Below are 22,435 nucleotides of genomic sequence, written 5' to 3'. Positions count from 1 at the left end.
TAGGTGTGCAATGAGGAAGGAAGAATTTAATTAAAGCTCTTGGTTTCTTTTTGCACAGTCTCCACTGCTTAAATTGGGACACTCACCTGGTGGGTGGTTCAGACTGGGTGAAACGACCCCCACCATCCACATCTCCATCTGGGACACACTCTAAAGGTCTTTTTTGTTTTGCATGGCTTCTCCTGTGGTTCTTGCTGTTCTGTCTGTGTAGAAAGGTAACAAGAAGGAGAAAATAATGGGAAGAAATAGGATTTACCTCTGCAGACTCACCAGCAAAAAGTGAGTTTCATTGTCTACCTTTAGAGGATCCTAAATGATGCTGTAAATCCTTTTGCCATAGGCAGACAACCAAGGCTCACCCAACCCCAGCTCCAGAGAGAAATCCAGCCTGTGTAGGTGGGAGAAGAAAATAACCCCCTGTATGAACAAATCCCTGCTGTGTCACATCACTCTCCAAAGATTTTTTTATGGGTTGTCTTCGCCTCGTGGGCTTCTTCACTGCTCATCAACCCATGGAACAGCTTCCTGAAGGTAACCAGAACACTCCTGCTCCACAGAGCTTTACGGAGCCCTAAACCAGGCAGTCAAAAATAGAGCAATTTTTATATTATTCTGATTATTATGGTTATAATCCTAGACTTCTTGAAGATCTATTGTGTTGATCCTTCTGTTGATTCCAGTAGTTCTTTTCTTGGATGCACCGACAGCTCCTCAGTGTCAGCTGCAGATGCTGCCTTAGGTCACACTGTTTTTTTCCACAAAGACCATTACCCAGCTACATCAACAGGAACTGTATTTGCTTGCATTGACATGGAAACAAGCTGAAATTAAAACATGATTTTGTGGTGTTCACCAAAGAGATCCTTCTCTTGAAAGCCGAGGTACTTGGTCCATGTCACACTTGCAGGAGACAGGAGTTATGTACACACACCCTGTAATGTCCCCTTCCAAACAGTCCCTGTGAGCACTGCCATGAAAAATCCAATTGATCCCAGCTCCCCTGATGGAGTGAAGAGGTAACCTGACACCTATTGCTGGCTGGCATCTTCTCAATCCCCCCTGGAACACCTTTCCAAAGCACTGACTCCTGGCTATCCCCCCCCCTCCCCCCCCGGATAAATTACAGGCAGTTTCTCTCCCTGATACAGTTTCAGGGCAGAAGGGAGGCAATGCAGAAGGACTCCTGCCCACTCCTGACAAGCAGGTTGAGCAAGACTGATGTGGGTGGAGCAGGTGGGATGGTGGAGTCTTGCCTGCTCCTTGGAAACGCAGAGCTCAGCAGCCCAAGCTCTCTCCTCTGCCAGCCCCGTGTCCTGCAGTGGGCACAGACCAGCACTGCCCTTCAGCTTGGTTTGCTTTTCCACCCTTCCAGCGAGCCTTGGCCTCCTGCAAAGCTGCCTGAGGAGCTGCTTGTGCGGCCCAAACCACCTGAGTTGGCAGCTGAGACCCAGCCAGCAGTGACCAACAGCACTGAACCAACAAGGACAGTGCCTGGTGAGACCAAAGGGTCACCTTCTCCTTGGGGCATCATCTCCAGCCTCTTTACAGTCTTGTCCATCCTCTTTGGCAGTAGGCATGCAGGTGACAAGAGCTGAGGGTCTGACCTACAAAGGTGGCCCCTCTGAGAGGGGACAGGGCTGGTGGGTGTGTTTTGGGGGTCTGTCCCCTCCCTTCCAGTGGACAGAATGACTTCTGTCTCCTTGCGCCTCTGCTATCTGAGCCTCCCCCAACAACTAAAATATAAAATATTTGTCCCTTTTTTCATTGTTTGAAGCTCAGTGTATGCCAAGAAGACCCAAGTGAAACCAGGCAGGGTTGAAAAATAGACTGGTCACTTTTTATTGAGCACCAAAGCGGCAGAGCCGGGACACGTCCGAGCGCGGGGGGCACAGACCAGGGAGGAGCTGCCTGGGGCTGCCCAGATCCCCAAGGATCAGGGGGGCCATGGGCATTGCTAGCACACAGTGACACCTGGCAAGTTTATTATAGCACCAAACATGCTGTAAAGTGTACATGGAAACGTTAAAAACAACCTACAACAGTGATTTCCTACTGTGCTGCACGGGACTGGTTTAACTGCTGTTAAAACATTTGTCTTTGGAGAGAAGACAAGCTGAGGACAACCCACTTGGTCTGTGTTTTCATTTCAGTGTGTGATGGATGTCAGTGTTGAAAACATGGCACTTGGACAAGTCTCTTCTGTGGCTTTTGTTGCTGAGTTTGACAATTAATAACTTGAATCAAAATTAAAAAAACCCAACAAGAATTGTAGCACCACGAGAAAGGGTGATGGCTTTGATAACACCCAGTAAACAGAAATTCACCAACAAATTACTGATTTGTCAATTTTCCTTTTTTAAAAATCCCTTTTGCAAGCAGAAAACACCTACACCATCCCACCCTGGTGGTCAGGAATGTGCTTCTGCAGCTACAAAAAAGCAGACACTGAAGTGACTGTGTCCACTCAAATTAAGCATATTTTTGGCTACTTTGAAAGATTAGGTTGAGATTTGAAATTTTAATCTTTGAAATTTGTTAATGCTCAACACAGGTTTTTTCAACTAGATCCTCACAAGGTTTTAGACACTGAATTTTTTAGTTTAAAATAGAACAATTTGATATTTCGTCTTTGGGGCTTAGCAGTGATGACTGAAGGGCTTTACCCATTTAATCAGAATTTGATTTTTTCCTGAAAAAATGCTGAACAAAATCAATCCATTTCACTGAGCAACACTGAGGAGCAAGGCTGCAGTAAGATAAATAGCAAGTTTCTGGCCTAAATTGAGATTGGAACTATCAAGTGTTGATGGGACCCTGAGCAACCTGATCTAGTGGGTGGTATCCCTGTCCATGACAGGGGGATGGAACTAAATGAGCTTTAAGCTCCCTCCCAGCCCAAACCATTCCATCATTCTATAGTTCTATGACTGCTCTCTTTGAGCAGGAATTAAGATATACATGAAGTGGTGAGCAGGAATTAAGAAGTTGTATTTGATAAAATTCTAGAAATACCTCTGTCTGAATATTGTGTTACATTTAACATCTAACACCTTAAAAAAGGCTCAAAGAAGTGAATGGAGATCAACAAAGGAAGATATTTAGGAAAATGTGAAGCCCTTCAGCTGTTCCTGTGCTCTGTAAAGCACTGAGGGCTGTGCCTGTTCATGATAGGAAACAGAAGAGCAGCTTGGCATCTTCCATCTCTCCAGCTGCAAATGTTACATGCAAAGTGTTTTATAGGAATCTTGGCTTTGGCTTAAACTACTTTGTGAGTAAAAAAAAAAACAAACCTCCTGTGTTTTGTGAGTGGAAGCAGGCACTTGCATTTGTGATTTGGGTATTTGTACACACTGCTACTACTCTGCAAATTAAAATGCTAATTTCATGCACGCAGATGGAGACATGTAATAAAACAGGGAGTAAACGTGGTTTTCTTCTGCCCAGCAACTCTGGCAGATTTGTCACAATAAATGCAAATGTCCCTTTAGAACTGCCACAGAACAGGAAAATATTAATAGAAAAATGTGGTTTCCATTTTGCAGTGCTAAACAGCTAAATGAAGCTGTAAGGCCCAAATACAAATAACTTGATCTTAAGGATTTATGGAAGTCAACATAAAGGTACAGGACTTCTAAGGAGCAGTGGCCCATCTGCCAGACAATCCTTTTCATCACACAAATTTATCCTGAATTTGCTTTTCTAGTCCATTCAACAAATAATCCAGACTTCAGCCCTTTTGCTGAGGTTTTGCAGGTACAAACCCACATATTTTGTGACTATTATCTGTGCTGGCTAAAAACAGCAACTTACAAAGCCTGGCACACACATGTGGCTGCTTAGATATTGTAGAAAAAAATCTGTTCTGTTATTAGCTCTTGATCTGCAGCTTACCAGACTGAGAAGCTAAAGGAAGGTAACTTAAAAGAAATTATAAAACTGTTTTGCTCCTGGCTCAGGCTTCCTCAAATTCTTAAGACTTCAAGTTTAGGCTTGCAGAGTGGATGTCAAACCTGGTAAAACATAGATATAAATAGGAAAAGAAGAAACTTGCAGGTTTCTCTCAATTTTAAGCTTATAAAAAGGCTTATTTAAAGCAGTTGTTGAAGAGAGGCAGGCACTGGATTTGATCCAGAGAGCCTCCCTAGTCTTACCTATTTTAATGCAACTTAGATATGATAATTAGGTAAAAATCTGATGTCACTTCATTGTTTTAAAATTGAGTTTTGTTCATGGTCATGAAATCTGAATTGGTGACACAACAAGCACATAAAGGGCACAGCTCTGTGCCAGCAGCCTGACAACGGCACTGTGGCTTACAGGGATCCCTTGGAGGCATTTGCATTCCATTTGGAGAAGGGCAGCTGATAAAAACAGTGTGGTTTCCTTCAGGGGATCACATTTCTCCCCCTCCTGATAGGTTAAAATTTAGATTCATCCTGTTCCTTGAAGCCTTTTATCAGTGATGGGCAGATGTGCTCGTGGAGATTTGGGACCAGAGTTCTTCCGAAACAGAAAATCGCTGGGTAAAGCATTCCTTGACAGAGGGGTCCAGCTGGGTGAAAATCAAACAAAGAAAAAAAAAAGAGGAATTAAAATATTTATCCATCCTGGGATGTTTGCACAGAACTTGTCCTTAAGTAGCTGAGTAATCTTAACAGCCAGCCTGACGTGGGTACAGAGGGACACACTGGGCTGCTTTGTTTTCATAACTCCCACTTAAGCTCAAGTTAGTTTTAAAGTGAAGCTGAAAGTGTTTAGAAAACCATCTTGGGGCACAACCTTTGGTATAATAAGTATTTTCATTCTTTCCTAATTCAAGCCTGATCAGATGGTTGGAGCTTTTGCTGTTGGCTTGGCTCTGGCCAGATAAATGTACCTTTACTCAAGTGAGTGGGTCACACTGGTCGACCCAACTGTTCACACACATGAAACTACCCCTCAAAATCACCTCTGTGCTGAAGTATTTGCAAAACTGACCCTTACTGGAGTCAGTCCAGAATAAATAGGTTTTTGATTTGTCCTGTAGGAGCAGTTACACCTACATTAGAAGAAGTCCTTAAACAGAAAGTTTAAAGACGTAGGGACCACATTTTGTAGCATTTATTTTTCATCCTCGTCCCACTCCATCCTCTAAACACCCACAAGGCAAAGGTTCTTCAAAGAAATGGGGTGCATCTTTTGAAATGAGAATGTTTCATGGAGCTGAGATGTGCACCTGTGCAGAGTTTTAAGGTGCTGAACTTGCACCAGCATTTTGATGAGAGGTGATTTCACCCTCAAACAACCATTGCGTTAAATAATTTCATACCAAGCACCAACTATTTCCACCCAGCTCCCCCTTTGTTCACAGGACACTTACCCAGGCACACCTTGGATTAGCCCAAATGCTTCTGCTGGTTTTTCACATAGCCAACCACATTGTTGGAATTGCTCCCTGTAAAGGAAATACCAGTAAAATAAGATTTTAAGTTAGTCTGTGTTAAATGTTTCCTCAAGATCCTCTCAGCAGTACAGTTCTACTGGTCTCATTATTTAGCAGTTCTGTTGGAGAGCTGTGACTGCCCACACTGGAACAGAGGAAGGGAAATCCTTTCCTAGTTTTATCAGCCAAACTGGTCAAATGTGGCTGTTTGTAAATCTTATCACACCAAAGGTGTTCTCTAGTTACACCTGAATGTCACTTCCAGTCTGATGTGACTGTCCCTCTCTAGATCCAAGAGTGAGCAGAAAGAAGGAGCTTTGAAGCCATGAGGAAAGAGATCACCTGGAAGATGCTTTTGCTTTCTTTGGGACACAGATCTATCAATTTGTGAGAGGGCCCTGGCACCCCTTATGGCTGCAGGTCACACCAAGGGACTGATTCACTGGGCTCACTCACCTCTTGTCACATACCACGATGCAGGACAGTGGCTAAAGTTTTTGACAAGAGTTCTGTGTTCAGCTGCACAGAGTCCTGGGCCATGAGCATAGCTCCAAAAATATACTTAAAAATAACAAAACGTTATTGGATTGTGTGTTTCCCACCCCCTGGGTGGGAAGCCCTGGCAAGAGGCTGCACCATTTAACACATTCCGTCACAGCCGGAGATTCTGATTCTCCACAATCCACACCTTGGTCCCTGCAGATCTTAAAATAAGATCTTCTGCCCAAGGCATAGAGAGTTGAGGCTAAAGAATCTCTTTTTGCTACATGCAAACTTTCATTTCATAAATAGCAGATTCCTCGTAAGCATTGCAAGACCTATTAAGCTTTATAATAGCAAACATTTAATGCCAGCAGCTTACCAAAATATTCCTTGTAATACTTATGCCTCAGGTTGTGTCCATCTGAAAAAGAAGGTACATAATGAAAATATACACAGTCAGCCTTCATTCTTTGTGTTAAACTCTGGCCTTTTATGTACAGCAGAGAGAAGTTGTAGATATGGAAATAATAACCTCGCAATGAGGACGGTAAAAGGTCTCTGTAGCTGGAGTACTGTGGGCTGCTATAAATTCTTATAGAGCTGTTTAGATTGTTGAGCTATGTGGACCCAACTCACTTGCCACAGGATTGGGAATTGCTACCCACTTGCATGTTATAATATTTTTGGTAGCTACAAGTCAAGGAATCACAGGCTTTCCCAAAAGAAATAAAATTTGGGTAACATTTCAGGCCATGTATTAGCATTTTACATAATTCAAGTTCCAGCTAGGTTGTTCTGTTTGCCATTTGTATAATTATTTAAGCTCTTAGAAATCCTTCATGTCTAGGACACCTGTAGTTCTATATTGTATTGGTTACTATGGATGTTAATAAAGCAGAAGTCATAAAAGAAATGATCAAAACTCTTGTTCTGTTATGGAATCAGCTCAAAGATCTGATTTGATGCTTCCCCTGTTTTTGTAGAGAAAAAAAGGCAAAACTGGTGCCTCAAGTGTGTACACTGAGGTGACTTGTAGGCCATTGCAGACATATGTTCTACTCTTCACTGAAGTTACACATCCCCAGACATGTTTTGAGCTTTCCTGGAAAATCCCTTGGCCTACGTAAGATCCTCTATTGCACAAACGTGTCAGCAGAATAAAGGGAATAATATTTTGGACACAGAAAGCAAAGTCAGAAGTCAAAACTGGAATTTGAAACTCATATTTCTGACTTAAGTGTGCAGTAATACATAAATATTTCTATTTTTTGTGCTGTGCAGTAATGGCACCTGCAGATCACTACTTGCTCTGCTCACACAATGCCAGAGGACACTGGTGTCCTGGTGTCCTGCTCCCTTCCTTTCTTGTTCTCTCATGCAAACATCAGTGTGCACTGAAGAGAGGAAGGGAGATTTCCAGCCCACTGACCTGGGTTTCCACGGAGTTTGATGCACTGGCCCCTGTTTGGGATGCCCTCGGCCGTGTTGCCCGGGTTGATGATGTGGCACTCGTAGCCCGTGGGGCAGTGCAGGGGCTCATCCCCATCCTCGGTGGTGCTGCAGGCCTCGGCTGCAAGAGAAGCCTGCAGGTCACAAACCAGGGCTTTAACACCCAGGGGGAACCAAAATGTGCCAACACAGCCCCTCCTCCTGCACCTCCTGCCAGGCAGGACCTCAGACTCCTTCCATGCTGGAGTACCATGGGGCTGACACCTCCAAGGAATCCTGTCAGGGCAGGTGATCCAGTTCACACCTTGCACCAAAGCTGATGTGTATCCTGACACAGGGAGTGCAGGTCAGCCCCATTACCTGCAACAACAGCCTCCCACAGCCTGTTGGGCAGGGTCTGTGTGAGGCTGGAGGGTGCTGGAGACCACCCACCGCTGCCCACCCTGCTCCCACTCAATGCAGCTATTCCCTCCCAGCAGGGATGAGTCTGTTCCAGCCAGGCTTTGGGCTGGGTGAGGGATTAGGAAAACGTGACCAGGAAGCTGCCAGTGTGCTGCTCTGTGCTCCACACCCATTACCTGGGGAATCTAAACCTCAGGTGTGACTCATGGGGTAAGGCAGTGCCACCCCCTGTCCCAAACCCAGGCTTTAATCTCCCTGACCCTGGATATCCAGCAAGTGCAGAGCAGAATGGGAAAGTAAAGCAGGGCCCAGGCAGTGTTTGTGGCCATTAAATGTACAGACTATGCAGGGACACTCCACCCTTTCATTTGCAGGGTTTTAATTTCAAGGGCCTCTGCTGTAATTCTCATGCTGTGACTGATGGCTCTTATTTCCCTAATTACCCCCTGAAGCTGAGATGAAGGTGTTAAGATAAGAACAAATAATATAAGCATGACAAGGATGGATGAGGAGGAACCTATTTTATCTTATTTCTAGCAGTGCAGCTCCAATGAGCTGGAGGTAGAATTTTCTCTTCAAGAATGAGGAGTTTCCATAATAGATGAGAGTCAAGGCTTGGTGAGTCTGATACCATCTGTGTAAGACCAAAGAGGGTAATTTATTGGCACTACCTGTGTCTGACTAAAGTTGATCAAAAGCTGGAATACCTTTTTCATGAAAAAATCAGGAATTTCAGGTATTCATACATATGGGAATGACTCATAGAAGAAAATCTCTCTTCCCATCACTGCACTCTGTTTCAACTTGAGGCATTGAGAAAACATTAATTAAAAGACCTTTCCCTATGGAATTAACTTGAGAAGCCCAATCTCATCAGCAGCCCCCAAGCTTGGCTGCTCCAGCTCCATGTCAGCTTGACACAACTCTGCAGCAGTTTGCCAGAGCTCCTGTCCAAAGCAGCCTCCAGATCCAGGAGCCCCAGCCCCAGCCCAAGGCATCTGTGTGATGAGGCCACTCTGGATTAAAGGATCTCCTAATCCGAGTGCACCCACAGTCTATCAGGAAGCTGGCAGAAAATGATGACAAAGCCTTTTTCTAAAAGAAAGATATATTTCTAATTATTTGAGGAATGGTTACAAGTCCACTTCCCTGGAGCATTCCTAGTGCTCTGATGGATAATCCATATCCATAAAAAGAATTTATTTACTGCACCAGAAACCAGCCCCCAGCACCACACAGTGTTATTCCTATGGAAACACCAGACAAATTCCAGCAGCTCCAGCAGATCTGCATCCCTGGAAAGCCCCGTACATGAAGAATATCTTGTCCAGTGCCTTTGTATAATTCCTGATGTCACAGAGAAGACAGTGAAATGTACTGTACCTTGTAAGACTTCCTCTGGGCCATCCAAAAGCCACCCATTTCCTCCCAGCCAGCGGGGTTTGGGCTGCACCAACCAGTCTAAGACTGTGGAAGACAGAAACAAGAAACCACAGAGTCGAGATGGAGCAGGCATGGGGCACAGGGTTATGGAAAAGTCATGGATTTCCTCCAAGAGCCTGTGATGAAGCTGCCAGGCTCCTGTAGGATGGATTTGATTTTGACTTATATTCATGCTCTTGTTGTCCCAGTGGCAGGAGAGACAAGTCTGTTGTCCAGGGCCACAAGAGCCTGGTATCACGAAGGCTAAAACAGCTGTTGCTTCCCATCCTCCCTTCCCATGGCAAGGGGAATGATGAGATGGCTGCCTCACTGCCGTGAGCACTAGTTCAGATTGGGATTCCTTATTTTCCTGAATAGAATCACAGCATCAACTAGGTTGGAAAAGACCTCTGAGATCATCAAGTCCAATCTTTGACCCAACATCACCTTTTCAACCAGACCATGGCAGTAAGTGCCACGTCCAGACTCTTTTTAAGTACTTCCAGGGGTGGTGACTCCACCATCTCCCTGGGCAGCCCATTCCAAGAATATAGAAAACACACAATTATAGAATTGTTTGGGTTGGAAAGGACCTTAAAGATCATCTCATTCCAAACCCCTGCCATAGGCAGGGACACATCCCACTAGATCAGGTTGCTCCAAGCACCACCCAGCCTGGCCTTGAACACTTCCAGGAATGGGGAATGGAATATGTCATGCCAGGAAAAGAACTAGCCATGAGTGACTTCTACAATCCAAGCTGATGGAAATTTGCAACACCAGCTGGCCTTAGGTGATTTTTTGACTCAGCAATCACCTCAGAAATCAGAAGTGTGGAACTGAAGCTTCATCCTCAGCTCACACCCAAACCAGGCCTCCCACCCAACACCCCACGCACGTAGGGGTGACCACCACCAGTTCTGCATGTTTCTCTCTCAGTTTGTTCAGGGGCCTGATGCCTAAAAAGCTAAAAAATAACTCTCTAAAACTCCTTTGAGTATCAGAAAGTAAAAAGCACTCCTTTATTTACAGCACGTGGGGAGTGTGAGAATCATTTCCAAAGTACATCCCTGAATCACAGAGGCTCTACAGTTTTTATACTGTAATATCTAGACATTACATAATCCGTTACACCCACTTCCCAAACCACCCCTCCTACACTATCACCTTCACCCCACCTCTGACATGCCTCCCGAATTTGAGTCGGTGGTCCTAAAGCGACCATCCCTTCATTTTTGTCTTCCTTGTCATCTCTGTCCTCCTGGGAACGGCTTCGAGGCCTCTGGGTAGTTTTGATTACTTATATCGAGTGATGTGACTCTGTCATGGCTCTTTCTTACACACTTCTACAGACAAGCAGCTCTCCACCTTCCTAAAACCTTCTGCCTACTGAAATCCCTGACGAGGAACGTTAAACAGCGTTTCCAGAAATCTTGCGCCGCAGTTGCTCGGCACGCTGAAATTGCCAAGGAGCTGTACCAAAACCTTACACAACATGAATTTTTAAGGCCTCAGGCACCACTCTACCTGGTGGGGGCTGCACAGACTCCAGGCAGGCGTAGATGCAGCCGTTGTAGCAGCAGCGTTTGTGCCGCTCGCACTCGGAGTCGGAGCGGCAGCTCGGCACCTCGCAGGCGCGCTCGGGGAGGGTCTGCGGCGGGGGGGGACAGCGGTCGTTCTTCTGGTAGTGGGAACTGTGAGAATGAAGAGGGTACTCATAATCCTTGCAAAGAGAAGAAAAGGAAATCAGGTTTGGCATAAGGGTGGACACCGAACATCCCCGTCAGCTGTGAGGCCTGAAAATAGCCGGAAAATAGCTCTCTAAGGCTCCTTCTGGGTATCAGAAAGCAAAAAGCGCTCGTTTCTTGCAGCAGGAATGTTTTCCAATAGTTGCTACAACTTTATACTGTCATCTAATAACAATATTTGGACACTACCTCATCTGTTACACCTACTTCCAAAACTGTCCATGCCATCATCCCACCCTCAGACACGCCTCCTGAATTTGAATCGGTGGTCCCAAGGACCCCTTATCTTCGTCTTCCTCATCTTGTTTCTTGGTCTTTGGCACAGTATCACGCCTTCTGGAATGGTTTCAAGGCTTCTAAGTAGCTCTAGACTGGTTATATCAGGTGTTATGTCTGTTTCTCAGTATATTTTGCAGGTCGAAAACTCTTCACCCCCTTAAAATCCCTTGTTTGTTGAAATTCTTAACAAAGAATGCCAAACAGCACTTCCAGAAATTCTGCACAAAGGTACTTAGCAAACTAAAAGTACTAACAAGCTATACTAAAATCTTATATAATGTAGATTTTAAGGCATCAGCTGAAGCACAGGAAAGATTTTCAAAGTGGTTTTTCAAGTATTTGCTAGAGAGGGGAATTAACCACTTGGCTCCTCCAGCTGTCTGCAGCACTCTGCTTTGGAAACACCAAACCACTAAATTATTGTGTGGACCTCATTTTGTAATTGAGATAATTGCAATGAAAATTAGGAGGTTAAAAATAAATCCTTAAAAGCCTTTTAGACCTGTCTGGGAAGCAGAAAGAAAGACTCCAGGCATCCTCATGATGAGGACACAAAACACTTTGATAGCAAAGCAGTGGAAGTGATGGCACTGAATTGTTTTGGGGTTGTGTTTACAAATGGGACATGGAACAAATATCCCTGGTAACATCTATCTCCTCAATGGGCTCCTTGTACCTTCATCACCTTCTTCTGGACCAGAATTGATAGGGTAGCCTTTCAAGCTTATCTACTGTGGGACTCTGGGTTGTTAAATTAGAAACCATTTCTAAAACATGAGATGCTCTGTGTGAGATCTGTGGGGGTGAGGCTTAATCTCAAAGAAAATGAGGCTGTGTAGGACTGCAGCAGAAAGGAGCTGAGCATTGCACACCAAAGGGACAAGGGAGATTTAAAGTGGATTAACAGACACAGGGTTTTACCAGAAACATTTATAAGAAGCACCATTCAAATATTATTAACACTGGTGGCATTTCAGCAAGGAGCTAAGTCTGTCTGATGGAGAGGTGAATCACTCCAGCCCAATCCTTTCTCACCTGTGGCTCAGCCCCTCAGGGCAATGAGATTTGTTAACGACCATTAACAAGCACTAATAAAGTCAAAACGTGGATTCTGGATTTGCACCTTTGAAAGAGATCAGTATCAAGCCAGAAGCACAAAGTGAGCACTGCCATAACCTCATGAGCAGGCTGTGAGTTTAAGAGTTTTATATATATATATATATACTTGGCCTAATCACTGTTATGGTAAGAAATCAGTGATGAGCAACTGGGGTTGTTATTCCAAGAAACAAAGTGGTGCAACTGTCCCTGAGGTTTCTGTAGGAAATTTCACCATCAGGCTATGGAGAAATCTGAGGTCAGACTAACACCCCTCTGTATTTACTTGCTGCTCCATCCTCAGTGCTGAAACCTCCCAACGGCTCCTTTGGAGCACGTGGGCCTTTGCAAAATAGCATGTTCCCATATGTATTCTCCAAAAAACCATCCTAGGAGAGGCCCCAGCAGGCCTGGGGATTGATCTGGTCCACAGGGGCTCTGCTGTGAGCCCAGCAGCAATTAATGATTCATAACGGTGAAAACAAGATCTTCACTCCCTTGGGATAGTCTAATGTAGAGAATGTGTGTGTGTCTGTGTGTGAGAGACAGGGAATTCCTAATATTTCCGTGAATGACAGCCTCCTGCCCCGTTCCCAATATCAATAAACAATTTTCTTAGCTTTTTTCTTAGTTGTTTCATAGAATCATTAAGGTTGGAAAAGACTCGTAAGATTATCAAGTCCAACTGTTTCCATTCAGTCACCAAGAAACTGCTCAAAAGCTCTTCCCTGGAACTGATAGGCTGTTTGAACCATAAAATAGATTTAAAAAAAAAAAAAAGATTACCTAATTTTGATGGTGTTTTCCATGCTGAAGGTGCAAGTTCTCACATGATTCCATTCCTCAAAAGCTGCAAACACTCCAGCTTTGAAATAACATGTCTTTGAATGGAAGATATTGAAAATACACTTTTGGGGTTTTTTTTGGTGTTGTTGGATTTTGAACAGAGAAAATGCTCGGACCAAGTGTAATTTTGGGATATAAGGGAACATTTAACAGTAAATCTATGCAGTTCCAAATGTTGAACAGGTCTCTGTGTTGGAGGAACTGTTCATCCTGGAAGGTCACAGTTTACTATTCTATTTGACAGGTCAGCTGCAGATGGAAATTTGACCAAAATAATACTGGCAAATAATGGTCACATGAAAAAAACCCTCAAACAATTACTGCAGTTGATTCACAGATGATTCAGAAACCAAGAAGCCAAAATTGCAATGAACAGCTGGTTCCATGAATGAAATTTCCGTTTGGGAACAATATAACAGCTCCAACCAAATAACTTTGGACCTCCTGACCTCCCTACCCATTTTCTCTGGTCACCTATTGCTCAGAACCCATTTCTTTAAAAACCTCGTGGGCAAAAAATATTTTGCACTTTTAATCTAATAAAACCAATGCCCCTGGTTTATGCATGCATAAGCCATCTCAAAGGAAAACAGGATTCCCTCACTCCCAAAATAACCTGGTTAAGGATGTCTCCAGGTTTGGGTCACAAGGTTTTTTAAAAGCTCTCCAGGATTCACAGTTTGGCTCTGAGCAGAGTCAGATTTATTTTTTTTTTGTAGATTGTGACAACAATAAAAATTTATTCCTTTACAAATATTTTTCAATGCAGGAGGCAAATTGCAGTTTCCCAGGGAGACTTATTAAATCATTTTAATGATAATATCCAGAAATGAAGTAAGAGGAAACGTTCAGAGTTCAGCTGAGGAGACCTGAAGGTCAGCAAAGATGAGGAAAAATCTTGATGGAATCAAAATTTGCCTCCAAAAAATCCCAAATCTGTTCTATTATTTGTGCCTGAAACATGTCCCTGAGCTTGTGTCAAAGCACAGTTCTCTGTTAATTCATATTCTGCATGGACACCCCCGAGACAACATGTGGGCTTTATTTTAACCTCCCATCACCAGGTCTGTCCCTGGCAGGTATTCCCAAACACTGGCCATAAACCACATTTCCTCTGGAAAAAAATACACAGCCAGGAGGAATTTAGAATCCTCCAGTATTTCTATTAAAGACCTGGAAAATCACAGACCATAGGTGATCAAAGTTGCAAATATCAAACTGAAGGCAGGTTAAATAATCTGAAGGATAAGACCGAAACAGCAGGAATAATATTCTCCTGCTACTGACTCTGGATTAGTCATTTTGGTGCTGGTGTTTGCAGTACTGGAAAATTGTTGCAAAGTTAAAGAAGATGCACAATAGTGACTAAAGGACTGGAAAGCAGGGAATTTTGTGCAAGACTTGTGTGCCTGCAGGTCCCAAAGGGGAGGCTGAGGCTGCTCTGCTCATAGGTTGCTCTGAGGATACGTGGGACAGAAATCTCCCAGGAGGTGTGCTGACCTCAGTGTTGATTTATGACAGCTAGCTGGAGGGTAAATAAATTGTTGGAAGGGCATTACCAGCAGCTGTGAAGAATTCTTCATTTCTGGAAAACTTTAAAAGAAGGCTGGAAATTTTTCTCAAACACTTGATGCAGTTGACAACGGAATAAAATCCAGACCGGTCCAGTTTTTCCCAATGGACATGTGGGTGCCTTGATAATGAATTGAAGCCCACTCTGAAGTAGCTGCCTCCCTCTGTCCTTTGGGAACAGCCTATGGACTGTGTGGGGGCTGCAGAACAGCAGCTGCAAATCACTAAACTTGATAAGTGTCCCTCTGGCTGTAAAATACACGGATTAGCTAAAACCTGGAAGCCCAGATCGTAAAAGCTGGAAGCCCAGCCCTCCTTCTCTTCCTTCATCCCACTGTGACTGCCAGGTTTTTCTTCTCACTGATGTCCCTCTTTCTTCCTTCCATTCCCACTTGACCCCGCCTTGCCAACCAACACCCTTGCCAGGCACCTGATGAAATTCTCCTGGCTCCTCCTCACCACACCTGCTCCTCATTCTGCATCCAGGATTTTTATGGATACATTCCTCCTGCTGTAGACTCAGATATTTTGGACTCAGACAACAAAACTCTCCCTGCCTCTCCCTGCCCCCTCCCCTCAGGCCTGTGTCCTTCCAGGGGTCCCACAGGGGTGTCTGTGACCCATCTCCCATATGGCTCCGTGTTGCTGAAAGCACCTCCATCTGTTATCCCTCTATCCAAGTGACTCACAAATCAGCTCTTCCACCTCCAGCCTCTGATTCTCCAACTGCAGGGAACACAGAGCATTTGGTAGGACAGAAAGCATCTCTCTGAGAAAGCAGAGGGGCTGCCAAAACATGCTCTTGGTGGGTAAGATTAGGATGGAGACCAGACACCTCCCTCCTTACAAGGGTTTGAGCAGAAGGGGGAAAAAAAAGTATTTTCTGTTTCCCCTAGACAAATGTTCCTGTCAATATAAGCAATTCTAGCTGAGCTTGCCAGATCAGTAGCACCTGGATTCATGTCTGCCAGGAAAAACAGTCCTTTGAAGAACTGCAGGTTGAAAGAGGAGGATATATCCTGAGGGGAGCAGGCTTTGCCTCTACAGGGCTCCTTATCTGAAGATCAACATGTAAATTCCTGTCCTACTCCTGTACTATCTCTCTGGGTCATTTACTCCTTAGTTCCTATTGAATTTGAGATTCACATCAAAATATGGCAGAAGAACATAGGAATAAATACACTTTTCAGTAAGTAGTTTTGCAGGAAACACAGCTCTCCACAGCACCATATTTCAATTGAAGTGCAAACCAGATGATACTCTGTCTCCAAGAATGGATACAATGAAGATAATTTCTTGCCAAATACTGAGGTGCCTTTCAAATATTAACACCATGTTTTCTGCAATCTTTCAAGGAATCAAGACAGTATTTCAGTTCATTCATCAGGGGTGTCACACTTCTGAGTCAGCAATTGCACAAACCAAATGTAGCCATCCCGAAACATCATTCTAGAAGTCATGGGCATGAAAACATTCTTCTTAAATTAAAAGCTGGGGAAAATTGATGGAGAAATCCACATGTGACGCCAAGATGCTGTTTATGCACATGCAATTCTGGAAGATGCAATCAGACCTGACTGGCTGGGGCTTCCACTGAAGTGATACAAGGGGCAGAAGCCTTGGGTCAGTTCTGGCTTAAAAGGGGAATTTATTGGATTAAGTCAAAATTTCAGATTCTTTTTTCCCCTTTATATACAGCAGGTCTTGAAAATCAAGCTGTCAAACAATTTTTTTTCATTTTTATTTATTTATTTATTTTTTTTAATTTCAGTTTTCCCCATGGCCATTTCTAAGCAGTCTTTTGGCCCAGACACACCAGAACAAAACCTAGCACCACCATTGCCTCTTCTTACAGTAACTGGGTGCTGCTTCAATTCCAAATCCAGCACTGCTGCTCCAAGTACCACTGCAGATTTGGAAGCTCAGAATCCTACAAAGTCTGCCAAAAGTGGGCAGGGACAGATGGTGCCACTGAGTGTCTGCCAGGCTGCGAGCAGCAGAGGGGAGCTCTGCTCCCTCTGAACGTGCCAGGCAAGGCACAGCCACGGGAGTGGATTTCTCAGATCATCTCCCTACACCCTTTAAGGTGATGGGCATGGAAGTCTCTGTGCTCCAATATTTACAAAACCGTGGGCAATGCCACCATCCCTGTACTCACAGTATCGCTGGGAGCTGGAGACATTTACCCAAAATTACCCCAAAAGGCAGTGGAGCACCTGGGCAGGGAACGCTCCTCCCCGCTCTAAGCAATAAATCACATTATCTTTTATTTCCACGAAATCTATCCCCAGATACGCAGGTTTTGCATCCCTTTTCTCCCCAGCCACGCTTCCCTTGCTGCCCTGGGAAGTTTTTTTGGAAAAGCGGTGACGATGCCACAGCAATGCCCTCTCCCTTCTCCCAGTGTGCTTCCCAAGCTTCCCACCGCAGCAGCTAGGTGGCAAAAGTTCCCTCCAGCCTGGTAAACTTAATGATTCCCTTTTACGAAGAGCCAGCCTGCGGATCCAAACACTCCTTATTCTAAAACGATACACACATGTAAGGAAAACTCCCCTTTCACGGGGAGCACACTCAGCTCCCCCTAAAATCCCCCCAGCCTTACTCACATCGTATTTCTCCGTCATTTTCAGATGCAGAGCGCGCTTCCAGAGGGTCCTTGCACCGCCCGAATCCGGCAGCAAAACTAAGACACACAGGGCTGCAGCGAAGATCTTCTTACAGAAATGCATCTCTGGCAGCACCCCGGAACGCATCTTCCCAAGGAGAGATCCAGCAAGGAGCCCGGCTCTCGGGATCCAGGCGGTTCGGAGTCTTGGCAAGGAGGGAGGGAGCCGGGGAGGGAGGAGAGCGAGGGCTGAGCGCTGCCGAGAGCCGCTTTTCCCTGCGCAGCTTCTGGGAAGGAAAAAAAAAAAAAAATTAAAAAAAAAGGAGCCCACAGGCAGAAGTCAGGAGCTGCTGTTGAACTTCTTTAAGTTAGATCAGGTTCTCGGCTCACATGTTCACACAAAGCACATGCTCTCCTTGAATGATAGATGGGAAGATTACTTGGAAAGATTATTTTTAGACCTTTGTTCCCGACATCTGGCATCCTCAGAGAGCCCCATTCAAAGCCAAAGCGTGGGATCAGATGACAGCTGCCGCAGGGGGAAATAAAGGTCTTGGAGGGGTGGGCTCGGCAGCTTTTAGCAAACAGCTCACCCAAACTTGCCGAGGGACTGGGCTCTCCTTTTGTGTGCTTCCCACCGTGCCCCGAGCCGTGGGTTTGCATCATGTTTTGACAAAGTGATAACTTCATCTGGAGATGGCTGGAAGGAAATGACTTAAAGACACGATAAACGTGCTTTAAGGGGCTTTAATTAGACCAACTTGACGTTAGCTCTCTGCGAAGGGTTTTGAAGAAGGGGAAGATGTGGCCACTATGAAAAAACAAATCCCTGTGCATGGGTGGGGGATAGGGAAGGAAGGTGGTTTAGAAATGACATGACCAAATAGAAAGCAAGGAAGGGGACATGAGTCAGCCTGTGACTGACAATGGGAGAGACGGAAGGAGTGGACGTGGGGTTTCAGATAACTCCATGGACACAGAGGCACCCACGTGTCTGAAGGACAAGAATGGACTCATGAAGTCAGGCTGGAAGCATCCCAGCATCCTGCCTGGGACGGAGGCAGAGGCAGGTGCTGAAGAGAAAGTATGAGAACAAGGCAACTGTTACTCCTGTGTGTATATATGTAGTATGAATGTATATACCTTTATATGTAAACCTTCAGGAGTGTTGTTGAGGGCTTGGTGAGCCAAATGTAGGAGCTGTTTATTTTATAGTTCCCTCTGAATTTCTCCTCCAGTAGCTTGTCCAGCCTCTGTCTGAATGAAGGAAGAAATGGAACCACAAAGCCAGTGGAGATACAGGCGCCAGGCCCTGCTTGCCTTCAGTTTACTCTATGCAGTCCTGCTGAGCAGAGTGGAGGCTTGCTGGATCCATTGGATTTATTCTATAGTTACTCTAAAATGATTCTGCAGAGGACTGTTACACCCTGTGGACAAACACAAAAAAATTCTTCCAATTTTTCCATATACCTGAAAGCAGTGGCAAGTCACTTTGATCCCACTTTGATCCAATTCCTGCATGTAGGTGGTATCCAAAGGATTGCATCTCCCAATTTGCCAGAATATGGTGTTGAGAACTTGGAAAGAGAGTGAAGGGTGGTTTGAAAAGCTCTATATTTAAGAGAATATGTTTGGTTTATTTAAAGTTCAGGTGTTTACAAGGTTTCCAGCAGCACCTGTGCTTTGGGAGAGTTCTGTCTGTATCTCTGCACTATAAAAAGCTTATTAGCAACAAAACCTGTTCAACTCATGCCAGGGAATTTGGTTAGGAAGTAAAGCCAAGCAGGGTTTACTGTTGAGTGGGGAAAGTAGAGGGGTGGGGAAAGAGAATGAAGAGTTAAACTGAGGGAGGGTCATCTCCCTCACAGCTGCAGCAGTACAAGGAGGCCCCAGTGGGACAGCAGAACAGGTGCCTTAGCTCTGCATGGCCTGTGGATGCCCTAAGGAGTCCTGATGGCAAGTGTCTGAGAGGAGATCCAATGACTGTATATCGCAGTGTCTGTGCAATCTTCATCGCTGCCTGATCCTTGGGTTGCTCCTGCAATGACATGTCAGTTATTCCCTAAGCTCTGAGCAGGGTTTTGGGGAACTGACAGGATTTGAGGTGACCCCATGGAACAGTTATTTCAGGCATGGAAGGGGACAGGGAGTGTGCATTTGGGCTGGAGAGCCTTTTGTGCCACAGAGGCTTCGTGACCCTCCACCAGGGTGCTGAGATTGCCTCAGCAGAAAGTACAGTTCCAGGTCCCTGCCAGTACCACCCTGCCAGTTCTCCTCTCTGCCAGAGCTGTAGTCACATTTAAAAGAGTATTTATCCAAATTTTCCTTTAAATAGGTCATTTCCCTCAGGCTGTCTTCTCTTAGGTTTTCTCATGGGTCAGCCTATGGCAAAGTGACTCCTTAGTGGTTGAAGTGTGACCGTGGGATGGAGACAGAGCTCAGCACCTGCAGGGCACTGTCATCTCCACCTAAATCTCATCCAAAACCTATTTGAAATCAGCAGCTGTGCTGGAATTAGTGAAAGGCACACCCACAGAGCTTCAGTACATCCAGAGAAGAACATATCACTGCCGTAAGACTTCAACCTGTGACTTTGGTTTTTGTTGCTCAGAGAACTTTGTCTGACACAACAGGATGCTTTCAATTACCTTTAAAAACCAATCTCCCCTGTTTTTTGCAATATTAATATTTGATACTTTTGTATTAATATTAATATTGCAATATTAATATTTGGTACTTTGATAAAGTACCTCTCAGGCACAACCAGGAGCTCCCACCCATGTCCTGACTCCTGTGCTAGAAGGTGACAAATGACATGGCCGCTTGCACAGAATAAACAAGATTTTTCCTTAGAGTATTCCTACTTAATTTATGTCTTTGTGCTGATATTTCACTTGTCTGGGCTCTTGCTGGAACCCAAACCTGCGTGAAACAGCTGTTCACGATAAATCTCCCTAATTTAATTTCATTTTTTGATGTTTCATATACTTGAAATCTGGACTTGGAGCAACTAATTCTAAAGATTAATAGCTACTTCAGACACCATTTACTGGCTTTTCTCTTGGCAGATATAGAGCTTTGACATTTATCTGGGAAAAACCAGGGCCTGTGCCTTACAGTTCATGGGTTGTACACCAAAGCAGTGAGAATTCTGCAGGACTAAAACTCAACAGCTGGTCATGGTCTTCACATAAAAATGAAAGTTGATGTTATGACACTTATAACACTATAACTCCTCCTGCACACAACTATTTCATCTTACCAAAGCACTGCATGCAATGCCTGGGCTGGATTATCCCTACCAACAGCTGGGGAAACTTAGGCCCAGAGTGAGTGATCTGCTGAAATTAGACCTTCTTCCATCTGCACAACCAAACTGGAAGGGTTGTACCAGCCCAGCCTGGGCCAGGGCTCTGTGCTTCCATGTTCTGCACTCCTATTCAGTAGGGAATTCTTCATGCCACCCATTTCCATTCCTCACATCCTTCTACCTCCAGTCTGCCTTGGGAACTAGGCAAGGGGTTTTACATATTTTTATAGGATTAAGAAAAACTTTCTTAGCGCTATTGGAAAGAATATATTTCTCACCTTTTTCTGGATATTCCTCTTGACAGTCTCTGGCAGGGCTGTGTTGTCACAGGACAGCTTTAGCCCATTCATATCCACATTGTCCTCCCATTTTGTGCCCAGTGAACACCTGAAACAAGAGAGAATTCAGTTCCCTCAGTTATGGAGGTGCCTTTCTCCCATCAAAGGGCAGTTCATGTCTTACCAAGTTCACTTTTGAATGGCCCATTCCGACAAAAAAGAAGAGAAGCAACTTAGACTTTCTGAAGAATTTCTTGTCTAACAAAGCAATTCTCAGCAGGTTTATGGCTCCAACTATTTGTATAAAGCATTCTTAGCAGCTTATGAAGAAATTATAGGCATCAGCCACAAATTTTTACAAGCACAGCCACTGGCAATAATTAGAAATTTAAAATTTACGGGTAAGCAGGTTTTTGAGATGTGTTACTTCAGATGCTGAGTATGCAATGATGTATGATGATTTAAAAGCAACTATTACAAGGAAGAGAAAAAAATTAACTGCCAAGTGCAAAGCCACACCTAAGCAACACATCTGGCCAGGTGCAAAACCTGTGTGAACCAAGCAGTCAGCAAATTTCCTGTCAGTGAAAGTTTACAGTGTGCTTGGTTGTGTTCATTCATAATAAAATGGTATTTTTCTTTGTGCTTGTCCAGGGAACCCACAGAACATCACCAAGTCAAGATTTCTCTGCTTCGAGATTTGTGGTGCAGCTCCTCACACCAAATTCCCGCTGCCTTCAAGGATTTTGAGTGAGATTGCTTCATACATCATCACTGAGCAAGGAGTCATCCTCTGGGCATGAATCTCTGTGAACTCCCATTCCACAAGTGGTTTCAATAAGGCAAATCCTGCAGTAACATAAATTGCTGTCAGATGACAGTGCAAGAACACAGGTGAGACTTGAGCATCTCCTCGGGAGCTGTGAAACCCTCAGCATCATTTGTTACAGTGAGAAGATGTATCTGAATGAAGGGACAGGCATTTTATCAGGCTACAGCAATAAAATCTTTTTTTGGGACCAGGACCCGTGCTGTCTGATTAGAATGATTGAGATAATGTTTTTTTAAAAATGTTCTCAGGGAGGTTCTGAGTGAAAGTCACGGAGCGTTTTGTACAGCCAAGGAAAAATGTCTTTCTCTAGCCAAAACCAAGGTGGGTCAGCCTAAGTCAAGACTTCCCCTTTCCCAGAGGAAAGATCTGGCTTTTAAGGAAAGATTGTGTCAAAGAGAGAATTTCTTCAGAGCACTCCACTCCAGCAGCACGAGGTGACTCATTTTAGCTGGATATAATCACAGCACCTTCATGCCAGGGGTTGCTGCAATTCTTTATTTAGGGACTGTTTCCTTGCCAGCTCTGTACAGGTTCTGCTGCCAACAGCAAAGGGCAATGGTTTTCTGGGAGTTAAGCAGGTTAGGAATTGTTGCTATTATCTGATCCAGTGGGAAGGAAAGGTTGTGGCTGCTTTGCCTCCCCTCACCTCCTGCCTGGGAGGTCCTGCCTGATGTACCACTTGGGAATGG

At 44.6% G+C, this 22,435-nt stretch overlaps 1 protein-coding gene and 1 long non-coding RNA gene across 3 annotated transcripts; one reads left to right on the top strand and one right to left on the bottom strand.

Moving 5' to 3' along the window:
• Positions 1–1,810: 1,810 nt before the first annotated feature.
• On the bottom strand, positions 1,811–17,923 carry WFDC1 (WAP four-disulfide core domain 1). 2 transcript variants are annotated; one of them, XM_039379167.1, is made up of 8 exons: positions 17,920–17,923; positions 17,328–17,613; positions 10,706–10,901; positions 9,140–9,223; positions 7,335–7,475; positions 6,285–6,326; positions 5,360–5,434; positions 1,811–4,552 (listed from the first exon to the last, which is right to left on the bottom strand). In XM_039379167.1, exons 2-7 carry the CDS (start codon positions 17,472–17,474, stop codon positions 5,376–5,378), a joined length of 669 nt encoding a protein of 222 aa, XP_039235101.1. In that variant the 5' UTR covers positions 17,475–17,613; positions 17,920–17,923; the 3' UTR covers positions 1,811–4,552; positions 5,360–5,375. The 2 variants fall into 2 exon arrangements, with proteins under 2 accessions (XP_039235101.1, XP_039235102.1); XM_039379168.1 differs by lacking the exon at positions 17,920–17,923 and adding an exon at positions 17,717–17,790.
• On the top strand, positions 17,188–21,931 carry LOC120322838. The gene is made up of 3 exons (XR_005562771.1): positions 17,188–17,259; positions 17,352–17,523; positions 21,569–21,931. It is a non-coding gene; the product is annotated as an uncharacterized LOC120322838 (long non-coding RNA).
• Positions 21,932–22,435: the final 504 nt, after the last annotated feature.

This window comes from Pipra filicauda, unplaced genomic scaffold, assembly GCF_003945595.2.
Source record: "Pipra filicauda isolate LSUMZ 115617 unplaced genomic scaffold, ASM394559v2 scaffold159_size1710840_pilon, whole genome shotgun sequence".
Classification (NCBI taxonomy): Eukaryota; Metazoa; Chordata; class Aves; order Passeriformes; family Pipridae; genus Pipra; species Pipra filicauda.
This window is presented reverse-complemented; position numbering and strand designations above follow the sequence as displayed.